The 10797-nt window shown below is 25.5% G+C and overlaps 3 protein-coding genes across 4 annotated transcripts; 1 reads left to right on the top strand and 2 right to left on the bottom strand.

Annotated features, from left to right (window-relative positions):
* The first annotated feature begins 139 nt into the window (after window positions 1-139).
* Window positions 140-2020, top strand: LOC127280072 (Bardet-Biedl syndrome 5 protein homolog). Of its 2 annotated transcripts, XM_051302833.1 has the most exons (7): window positions 140-325; window positions 616-764; window positions 829-878; window positions 962-1225; window positions 1292-1393; window positions 1457-1648; window positions 1707-2020. In XM_051302833.1, the coding sequence occupies exons 1-7, from the start codon at window positions 285-287 to the stop codon at window positions 1935-1937; spliced, it is 1029 nt and encodes a 342-aa protein (XP_051158790.1). In that variant the 5' UTR covers window positions 140-284; the 3' UTR covers window positions 1938-2020. The 2 variants fall into 2 exon arrangements, with proteins under 2 accessions (XP_051158790.1, XP_051158791.1); XM_051302834.1 differs by lacking the exon at window positions 1292-1393 and having other exon boundaries at window positions 182-325.
* Window positions 1971-5521, bottom strand: LOC127280063 (WD and tetratricopeptide repeats protein 1). The gene is made up of 14 exons (XM_051302817.1): window positions 5118-5521; window positions 4956-5062; window positions 4676-4806; window positions 4461-4572; window positions 4008-4394; window positions 3804-3933; window positions 3553-3735; window positions 3367-3476; window positions 3178-3305; window positions 3037-3117; window positions 2821-2963; window positions 2605-2743; window positions 2337-2529; window positions 1971-2270 (listed from the first exon to the last, which is right to left on the bottom strand). Exons 2-14 carry the CDS (start codon window positions 5028-5030, stop codon window positions 2073-2075), a joined length of 2010 nt encoding a protein of 669 aa, XP_051158774.1. The 5' UTR covers window positions 5031-5062; window positions 5118-5521; the 3' UTR covers window positions 1971-2072.
* A 135-nt stretch (window positions 5522-5656) lies between these two features.
* Window positions 5657-10769, bottom strand: LOC127279986 (putative ATP-dependent RNA helicase TDRD12). Its single transcript, XM_051302654.1, has 18 exons — window positions 10588-10769; window positions 10361-10428; window positions 10006-10196; window positions 9647-9912; window positions 9375-9574; window positions 9111-9294; window positions 8886-9039; window positions 8652-8810; window positions 8431-8583; window positions 8195-8359; window positions 7712-8108; window positions 7450-7631; window positions 7234-7359; window positions 7008-7156; window positions 6732-6896; window positions 6493-6661; window positions 6235-6414; window positions 5657-6135 (listed from the first exon to the last, which is right to left on the bottom strand). Exons 2-18 carry the CDS (start codon window positions 10377-10379, stop codon window positions 5899-5901), a joined length of 3096 nt encoding a protein of 1031 aa, XP_051158611.1. The 5' UTR covers window positions 10380-10428; window positions 10588-10769; the 3' UTR covers window positions 5657-5898.
* Between the last annotated feature and the right edge of the window lie 28 nt (window positions 10770-10797).

The following is a 10797-nucleotide window of genomic DNA, read 5'->3' as shown; positions in this document are numbered from 1 at the left end:
ATATGGTTATGTTATTGTTTTTTATTTTTGACTTTATTTAAGTATACTTTAATATGATTCTTTCATTTATTGATAGTAATTTATATATAAACACATTTATATATAAATTATTTTTATAGAAAAAAAACATATTTTTAAGATTTGAGGTTAGAATTTATATAAACAAAAGTTTATTAAGAGATAAGCTTTTGCGTATTTGTTTGTTATTAGTTGTTATAGCAACGAATATTGATTATGAAAACTTGTCACAGAAGAACCATCAGTATTGTTTTGAATTTCTAAAAATGTGGCAAAACAACGAAGTTAGATTCGACATTTCCTTTTCGTAATTATTTTTAATTTTATATATTTTTTTTATAGAATTATTGGCTGTTTTCGGCACTTTCTGCAAATAGCTTCCAGAAGTCATCAGTGGTGCTCAATTTAAATTGTGAAATTTATTTCTATAGATAAATAATATCTAGCGAATGAAAACAAACAGCCAAAAATAAATTTCACAATTTAAATTGAGCACCACTGATGACTTCTGGAAGCTATTTGCAGAAAGTGCCGAAAACAGCCAATAAAAAACAAAAATATATCTTTTTGATAATAAAATACATTTTTTTTTTAAAGGCAATTAGAAATGCGATTAGGAGAAGTGATTATTGATAAATTGGAGAATATTGAGGACAATAAAGGGAATGCCGGCGATCGTGGAAGATTATTAATTACAAATTTGAGAATTATTTGGCATTCATCGGGTTATCCTCGTATTAATTTAAGTCAGTAATATTTATTTAAAAATTAATTGTTTGTTTAATGATAATTTACTTAAAATTTGTTTAGGTATTGGATATAATACGTTTGTATCAGTAACCACAAGAGCTGTTGCTCGAGTATGTAATTCAATTTTATTAATTATTATTTTTGTTTGTTTGTTCAATTAAATTATTTTTGTTTAAATAATTGTTTTTTTTAGGTGTTTAGCAGTAACACACAAGCCCTGTATATTTTATCATCGTTTCGAAGTTGTAGATATGAATTTTTATTTATAAATTTAGATCCAAAGAATAATCGTCATTATACATCGGTATTAGGTGTTTATAGATCGTACATATCATCGAAATTATACAGGGAAATTAAATTGAGAGGTGCAATTATTCACGATAAACGTCTTACTATTTTACCGCAAGAGAATATTCATTCAACTTTAAATGGCGTTTGGAATTTATCAACAGAACAGGTAAAAAATTAAAAACAGAAAAAAATTATTAATTTTTTTTTTTTTAATGAAAAAATATTATTATAGGGAAATGTGGGAATATTCATTGTAACTAATGTGAGAATTGTTTGGTTTGCTGACATGAATCAACAATTTAATGTTTCTTTACCATATTTAGTATTTTCAACTGTAAGTAAATTATTAATTATTTTAATTAATTAATTAGATAATATTTCATTCACTTACCTTTAGGTAAATATAAGAACATCGAAATTTGGACCAACTCTAGTGATTGTCAGCAATGAGGGAAGTGGCGGCTATGTTTTAGGTTTTCGAATAGATCCCATAGAGAAACTTCATTTGATTCACAAGGAAATTAAAGCACTTCTTGCAACGTACAATAAATCTCCAATATTTGGAGTTGAATATACACCTGAACATAATGTATGTTTTTTTTTAATTTCTTCAGTTTTCGAGAAATGACAATTTTTTTTTTTTGCAGGCGCCTGTAGAACGTAAAATAGATCTCAATGAATTTTCCGAAATAGAAGAAATCGCCGAGGACGAAATTTCAAATGTCCTTGGTGTTTATTTCAATGATGGTGAGGAAAGTAATCGTATTCCCGTATACAATAATTATGTTGGTTTAATGGTAGAGGAATTAAAAGAAAATACTACTATGCAACAATTATGGGAATTAATACCGTCGACATCATCTCAAAATACGAAATAGAAAACAATGAAAAAGAAAAAAAAACCAAAATGATTAACTTAAAAAAAGAAAAATTATAATTCAATAAACTTACAATATTTTTACGAGGTTTTTTTTTTCTGAAAATTCTTATAATGTACATTGACCAAACGAAATCTAACTTGGTCTACAATCTAGAGTTCGTGTGAAATGCACTTCCCTTGGATCCTCGCCACTTTCATCAGGATTTTGTCCAAGAACTCGATAACCCATATTTCTTAATACTAAATCTAAAGGATCACTATTCATTCGTACTTGATTTGCAGATGCGGCATCATCTAAATTTAGAATTTCCCTCTCATTTTTCTTTCCATCCTGTTGAAAACAAATTTTTTTTTTTTAATAATCAATTTCTATTATTAAAAATTATTATTTTATTACCTCGGGTAAGGGGCTCCATAATCTTATATCAGATTCAATACCACTTGTTGCCAATAAACATACGGATGGATGTGGTTGAAGACAATTTACAATTCGCTCATCACCACGAAGAATGCGTACAATATTTGTCGTGATTCGATCCCATACAAAAAATGATCCATCATCCGATCCAGCCACAATATACTGTCCATTGCTTTTTTTTTTGTGATAAAATTTAATTATATTAATTGAAAAATGAAAATAAAAATATATTTACAAAATAACTTACTTTCCAAAGAAATTAGCTTCTTTTATATCAGTTGTGGTATTACAATGTCCACAAAATCTTTGTTTATAATCTTTTGCGTCACGTCTCCATTGTTTTTCAGAAGGTGATACTTCAGGAGGTGATGGAAATGATTCTCGCGCTATGAATAAAAAAAAAAAATTATAAATTATTCTATTTAAAGAAAGGGAAGAAGCAAAAAAAATTTTTTCAACCTACTGGAATTCAAGGCTTCTTTAATATCTTTTTTCAAAGCTTTCAAAGATTGATGATGGCAATATTCGGGGAATTTTTTCAAAAATTTCTCAATAACTAGAGAAGCGTCTGAAGACTTATGTAAATCATTTAAACAACGGGCCAATCTAAAAGAAAAATCGCAATTAATTTTGAATAATTACAGAAAAATTAGAAAATATTTAAAAAATATTTTAGTACCTAAAATGTGCTTTTACATTTTCTGAATCTAAACGTAAAGTCATTTGACAATCTCGTAGTGCTGCATATTTATCACCGCCCCTAGAATTTTAGAAATAATTAAAAAAAATTTTCTTTTCTTTTTTGTAAAATCAAACTTACCAATTTCTCTTCATATAAGCAGCTGCTCTGTTATTATAAAGTTCTGATGCCTTAGGACATAAACTTATTGCCATATTATATAAATTAATTGCTAACGTATATTTTTCCGTTTTGAAATTTTCATTTCCCTGGAAAAAAAATTTTAATATATAAATTTTGTATCTACAAATTTAAAAAAAAGAAACTTACTTGTTTTTTCAGTTCCTCAATTTCAGCTGGTAAATTAGAGACGTTTATTAAAATTGAATCCTGTTCATCGCCGGAATTATCCACATTATCCACATCACGATCATTTGATTCTAAAAAAGAAAACTTGTTTTTTAAAACTAAATTATTTTTTTTGCCAAAAAAAAAAAAAATTAAATTCGAACTTACCGGAACAATAATTTTGTCTTAATTGCGTCATAAAAGTCCGAGCTTTCTTTCGTTCATTAATATCAAAAAGATAAATTTGTTCGCCACCCATATTTACCAAAAGTTCATTTCCATCATTACTGAATGTTAAATATGTTGTTGATAAACTGCGAACATGTTCTCTTTGTCGTGATTTTAAATGACCTAAAAAATAATAATCGTAAAATAAATATATAAAGAAGAAAGAAAAAAAAGAAGAAAACTATAATAACCTGCAATAAAATATTGTACACATCCAAGAGGCACAGTTGTTAGATCAACACCCTCATCTCCATATTGATCTCGCCTACGTTGTGGATTAATCCAATCGAATGGAGATTGAGGCAAATCAATTATTGGTCTCTATTAATTATATTTTGTTGTAATTACAATTTTTTTTTTAAATTTATAATTAACTGAAATTATTTAAAACTTACAACAGCGAGTTTTATCATTCTTCGATCGTACATTCTAATAAATGGATCATTTGCTCCAACGGCAATTAATTCTGGTCTTCTATGATTCACAGCAATACATTTAGCTTCTATATGACAATCCATATGATTTACAAGATTGACAAGAACATTTTTTTCATCATGAGATTTACATGTGTGTGGTGCACGCATATCGAACTGCATAATAATTCCATCTTCGGCGGCACTCCAAAATAAATAAGGAATATTTGGAGCGGTTGCAATACGTTTTACACGTCCCGTATGACAATTACATGCCAATATTGTATCAGCTAATGTAATATCGTGAACACGTATTTTACTATCGCCAGCACCCGACACAAGAACTGAATCATTTGACTTTGGCATAAACTGAAAATTTAATTTTCATTAATTTCATTTTCATTTTGAAATTTCAATTTTAATAAAAATTTATACCTTGACGGAAAAAATATTTCCATTATGACCTGTATTTAATGCCAATTTTTTTTCATAACGAAATGGATCCCATAAAATAATGTGCATATCATCTGATGCCGATGCTAAAATCCTAGAATAATAATTTCTAAATTAACATATAAAAATTAAAATATACTTTTCTTTTTTTTTTAAAAAATAGAATTAAAAAAATATAGAAAATTATTTATACTGACTGTCCAGTCTCGTTCCATTCTAAACAATTGACACAACCATCGTGACCTTTTAACTCTGCTTCCAATCCCAAACGTGATACAAAATTATTAGTCACGTGTAATTTTTGTGATACAAAAGATGCATCCGATTCCTTTAAAAGAATTAAAAAACATTTCCATATCAATGAAAATAATTCTTTTAAAATAAACAAGTGATAAATTATCAATTCAATTAAAAACAAATTAAATTTACAATATAAATACAATTATATCGGCCAAAAAAAAAAAGAATAATTCTTACTTGTATTTCCCTACGACGAAGTAAATCAATGACTCTGTGTTTTTTTCTATTATCAATACTTGGTATTGAATCCATTTCATCAAACTTTTGGCAGCTTTAATTGTTTTCTAAAAATTAAATAAATTATTATATTGAATAAATTATCATATTCTGAATACTAACCTTATTGGATATAAAAATTACATGAATTGACCCTTTTTTGTGCAACATATATAGTCTTGATAAAAATATGTTTTTTTTTTATGTAGTTGCCAATATCAGATTAATAATTTCTCGAGACATATCCATTTTAACAATGTTTTAAAAAAGAAACAAAATTATATATATATATATTTATGTCTACAATGACAATTCTAGACAGCAGGTCCAATGTTTTGATGTAAATGATTTTGATATCAATATTTTTTCAATATTCTTTTATAGATTAATTTCGTTGATTAATTTGAAATTAACAAAGTTAAATTAATTTAGCTAATTGAAACTGTCATTCCGGGTTGTAAATATATGTATTTTCTTCCCACTACTTTCGCACATTTTTTTTATCTCGTATTTTTAATACACTACCACATCAGGGGCGAATCACAAATATTCATTTAAGGGTGACTAAAAAATTTTTACCGCGCACTTTTTTAAAATTAAATTAATAATTCTTAAAAATAAATTAACATTTCAATTAATAGTGGGAATATTATTAAATAACATTTTTTTTTTCTTTAAAAAACGTTTATTTTTCATTTTGTGAAAAATTTATAAATTCTTTGCTATTGCAAAATATATTTTTATCACTTTGTTGATTAATTACATAATAATTCATGAATATAGAACAAAAATTTAATTATAATTATAAAAATAAAAAAAATACTTTTACGTGGATTGAGAGTCATTTTTTAAAATATAAAAATAAAAACCTCGGTCTTCTTTTTTCTTTTATGATAAAAAAAATTTAATCCACTTGTTCATGTTCATTAAAATCTTCATCAATTTTTAAATCTTTCAATTCTAGTCCACCGCTTTTACAAAGTTGATATAATTGTGGTAAATGTTCTTTATTTTCAATGGCATGATTTTTTTCTATCAAATAATTACGTAACGATGATACAGTAAATTCAGGAAATCCAGAAATTTTCGTTCTCATTTCCAATGTGCTCACCCAAAAAGTATTTTCAAGATGAAGATTTACCTGAGAAATTTATTATAATTAGAAAAAAAATGAAATTTAATTCAATAAATTAAAATAATACAAATTGTTGTGAAATAAAATCTATATATTTAATTTTACCCTTGCAATCACATGGCATTTTGATGTGTAGAAATCCTCAAACCAATTAGCAGCAGCCTTATCTGCACATTTATCCCATTCATATTCTTTGTCGTACGCTTCTAAATTATTTAAATAAACATCAAAATTGTGTGTTTGCCATTGTCCAAGCCTTTTTGGTATGTCCAATAATTTACTTGTCTGTAATTTTTTTTTTTAAATTTATTATTTTAAAAATGTCTAAAAAACTTAAATTGAATTAAAAATTTTTATGTTTACCTTGACTGTTATAAAATCAGAATGATAATCAATAAATTTCACAATAACCTCTGAAGGTTCATCGAATTCATTTCTTGCTACAACACTTAAAACTTTTACTCTCAAATAATTATCGATAGTATCTTCCATAGCGCAAATATCTCCAACATTTATAATTTTAAGTCCCTTTCTGAAATAAAATAATGTAAATTTTTAATTTCTTCTGTATTATTAACAGAATTAAATTAATAATAAAATACCTATTTTCGACATTGGAGAAGAAATTTTGTATTTCAATTGAAAGTTTAACATCTGAAGGATAAGTGATTGGCTCTTTTTGATCTGTTTTGTAGCATTTTACCAATCTCGCAGAGAAATGCGATGCATTATGTATATATGTCACCATTAATTCCACCTTATCTCCTCTAAAATGAAAAAAAAAGAATTAAAAGCAATTAGTATAGAAATATTAATGTGAAAATTAATTGAATGCGAAATTTTTTTTTTAGGAAATTATTTAACTAGAAAAAATTTACATTTGTACATCAATTTTTGGATCATCTTCAGGACTAAGAATGCAATGTCTATAGGAGCAATTTGGATTTTTTGGACAAAAACCCATTGCTTTTATATTGTCACAAATTGGATAAGCCCTTTTTTCTTTATCCAAATTTAATGCAATAATCTGAAAAAAAAGAAAAGTTTAATTTCATTATATTAGTAAAATTAAATATTTATAATATTTAAAATAAATAAACTTACTTTAGCTGATTTAATCCATTCTGCTGGTAAAGAAGCGTGAAGTCTTTTCATAATATCCAATAAACCATTGAATTGTTTATTATTACTGAAATCCACCATGATAAAAACTTTACATCTCACGTCAGTCTGTAGAGAAATTGTCAATTTAAAAATAATTATATAGCAAAATGATTGTAATTTTTAAATTTTAGAGATGAATTAAAATTAAAAAATTACCCTCTGCCAATGGGCTCTTAATGTTGAAAATCTATAATAAAATCTTGTTTTTTTAGTTGAATTGATAGAATGATGTATCAAACATTTTGCATCTTTTATATTTAAATCCGAAAGAATATCGTCTGTGCAAATAAGAATTGGATAAACTCCAGAAACACTATTATCCCATTCATGCTTGATATCTGTATAAAAAAAAAATGAATTTTTATTCAATTAAAATAATAAAAAATTTTATGTTTTACTAAGAAATTAATTTACATACCATGAACAGCGTTAAAAAGCATTTCACTGTGAGCGAGAAGAGTTTTTTTTTCATTTACTCGTAGAAATTCATTTAAATTTTTTGCCTCTATTACACTAGTACAAATAATCATTGTCTTCTCAGTGTTTGAATCCAATAATTTGTTTATTGTCTCTAAAATTTTTGCATGTTTATCCTCCATACGAAGTATAAAGAGTTTAACTTGTACACGATTAAATGCAGCAGCTTCCAAATATGATCCAATGCATACAAATGGATAGACAGTAAATTTATCCATAAAATAACTTAAACCTTTTGTCCATTGTTCTCCAACAGCAATCATTTGTAGCGATAAATCATTATCTCGTAAATCATGTTTCTCACGTATTACTTCATGTTTTATAAATATTTCCATCATCTAAAATTTAATTTATTAATTTAAAAAGAATCCTATAATAAAATATGATTTTTAATAAAGAATTTTTTTTTCAAATTAAATTTTACCGATTCCATGTATTTGTCTAACATAACATCACCGCCATCAAGAATTATATGTCGAAGTCGACTCAAGTCTAAATTAAGAACATCATTTTTTCCATATTTCCGGAGAAATCTAGTCAAAAATGGCACTGTTGATACGAGTACTTGACATCCATTAAGTATATGTGCCTAAAATTAGTAAAACGTTTAATTTAAAAAGAAAAAAAATCTGATGAAAATATATTTTATATTATAAATACCATTAGGGTATTTTCTGGTTTTCCATTTAATGCAGAAACAACTTTAATGTGTGGATAATCTTGTAAAAATTCTTGAAAAAGGTTAGCAATTGTATCAACATTTGATGACGATGAACAAAGAACTAATGTAGTTGGTTTTGTTCCTGTAGCGAGCTGAAAAATAAAATAAAAATAATTAAATTCAAATTAGAAAAAAAAAATAATAACAAAAAATGACATACTTTATTTGTAGCCAAATAACTAGCAATTGGCAATAAATAGCCAAAAGTTTTTCCAGCGCGTGAAGAACTTATTGCAATAACATCAAGACCTTTTGCAATAGCTGGCCACATATACGATTCAATTTTCATTGGTCGATTAATATGTTGATTTTCAAGAACCTTAAATTAATATTAGTGAATTAAAAACAAAATTTATTTATATTTATCACAATTTTTTAAAAGAAATTTATTTACTTTATGAATTTTTTCAGGAAATCGTGCGTCTACAATATTTTCTAAACATTTACAAGCAAATTTACTTCGAACAAATATCTCTTGATCGTGTTTTTTAAACATATTCTTTTGTCTTCCATCAATTGCAACAATATTACAATCCTGACTACTAAATCTAATATAAAAAATAAAATATATTATTAAAAATATTTTTTCAAATGTTTAAAAAATTATTTACAACATTACTTTTCGCCTTCAGTTCCTGTTTCGTTACTTGCGCTCGAATCATCGGAATTTTTTTCCTTTACTTTTAATGCTAATTCATGAGGTTCGTCATCCAAATAACATTGATCAATTAATATGCTACCATTAATTCTTTTTACTTCACCATTTTTAAATGAATCTGGACTATACATAACATTCAAAAGAGCTGAAAAGTAAAATAAATTTTTCCCAATAAACAAAAAAAACTAAGAATATTATAATAGAAATTAAATAAGGACTATTTACATTTATTTAACTTAACAGCGAAGAAACTGTAAGTTAAAGCTTTGCTAAGTATTATTATTTCATCTTCAATATCTAAATATAATTCGCCAAATAATTTTTCATTTTCATCGTGACCGGTAGGATGAAAATAAATTCTATTTGAAGCACCTACTAATTCTTTTGTGAAACCAATAGCTGATTCTGTCCATTCTTCAACAATACTAAAAAAAATAAAATTATTAGTATTATTATTATTATTATTAACGAAATTATTCATACTGAAAAAAACTTACGTTACGATAGTTTTTACTTTTGATTTATTATTTTTGGCAACAGATGCTGGAAGAATATTATTTAATGCAATTGTTTCTGACAAATATTTATCGGGAATAGCATCTTCTGGTACTTTACGAAAATCACTTGGCGTCAAAATAGAAGAAATTCCATAATCAGGTAGAAAAACATTAAATTTCATTTGATCATCAGTCATATGTCCTAAAATTCCTCTACAATACCATGCTGGAATATCATTATCGGGACTGCTCATTACAATTAAGGACTAAATGGAAAAAAAAATTAATTTATTATTAGTAACTATAATAAAATGAAAATAAATTAAAATAATTAATAAATAAATTAAAAATAAACATACATCGTTTAAGTTTAACATTTCTTTGACTTCTTTTTGAAAATTGAGATTCTTCTTAGCGTAGATTTCCAATTTTTTACGAATTGCATTCGCTTTGAATGCATGGTTATCGACTTCATACATTCGCATATAATACGGATTTATTATACTTGGTACTTTAACTAGTAACGCTTCTTTCGGTATACAGCTCTCATCTATTTTATTAATAATTATAATTAATATATTACAAAAAAAACAAAAACTATCTTATTTAATTTTAAATTTAATCAAAAATAAAATAACTAAAATTATATATATTAAAGTTAAAATAGTTTCAGTAAAAACCAAAATATTTTTTAAAAAACTGTTCATATTTTACCTTTTATTACCCGATTCATATTGTTATTTTAAATTTCCAGTCCAGTCGTAAAATATTTTTTAATGTTTCTATAAAAATTACAATATGAAAATTTTTCTATTATTAAAAGATGTTAATGTCTGCCTAAATTTAAAAATTAAGTAAAAATTTTGTATTTACCAAATTGAATAATTAAAAACAAAAATAAAATACTTTGGAAAAATTTAAGGTTAGAAAATGTTAATTACCATTTATTCAATTATTTTACAATTTTCCATCAAAGTTGAGTGACAAATATTTATTCCATTGTCTCTATTTTTACAATCACTTGTCACAATAATAATATTTATTAAGAGAAAATAATAAATTAATTAATAAATAAAACATGTGAATCTTACAACAATTTCACGATTATAGTGCTATAACATCACGTGGCAACAATAGGAACCCTCTTTTGA

Source organism: Leptopilina boulardi, unplaced genomic scaffold (assembly GCF_019393585.1).
Source record: "Leptopilina boulardi isolate dan_hultmark-lab unplaced genomic scaffold, ZJU_Lbou_2.1 LbouV2_229, whole genome shotgun sequence".
NCBI classification, from domain to species: Eukaryota; Metazoa; Arthropoda; class Insecta; order Hymenoptera; family Figitidae; genus Leptopilina; species Leptopilina boulardi.
The sequence above is the reverse complement of the archived record's forward strand: the minus strand, read 5'-3'. Positions and strand labels throughout refer to the sequence as shown.

Excerpts from the sequence above, each read along its gene's own strand:
- LOC127280072 (XM_051302833.1), top strand. The coding sequence starts at position 285 with ATGTGGCAAAACAACGAAGTTAGATTCGACATTTCCTTTTC. Across the intron at positions 326-615 it reads AGATTCGACATTTCCTTTTC|GCAATTAGAAATGCGATTAG; the intron begins GTAATTATTTTT and ends TTTTTTTTAAAG. Across the intron at positions 1,649-1,706 it reads AATATACACCTGAACATAAT|GCGCCTGTAGAACGTAAAAT; the intron begins GTATGTTTTTTT and ends TTTTTTTTGCAG.
- LOC127280063 (XM_051302817.1), bottom strand. The coding sequence starts at position 5,030 with ATGGATTCAATACCAAGTATTGATAATAGAAAAAAACACAGAGTCATT. Across the intron at positions 2,530-2,604 it reads GAAGCTAATTTCTTTGGAAA|CAATGGACAGTATATTGTGG; the intron begins GTAAGTTATTTT and ends CAAAAAAAAAAG. Across the intron at positions 2,271-2,336 it reads TATGGAGCCCCTTACCCGAG|GATGGAAAGAAAAATGAGAG; the intron begins GTAATAAAATAA and ends TGTTTTCAACAG.
- LOC127279986 (XM_051302654.1), bottom strand. Across the intron at positions 8,811-8,885 it reads TTCCTGAAAAAATTCATAAA|GTTCTTGAAAATCAACATAT; the intron begins GTAAATAAATTT and ends TATTAATTTAAG. Across the intron at positions 7,360-7,449 it reads TAAGAGCCCATTGGCAGAGG|ACTGACGTGAGATGTAAAGT; the intron begins GTAATTTTTTAA and ends ATTTCTCTACAG.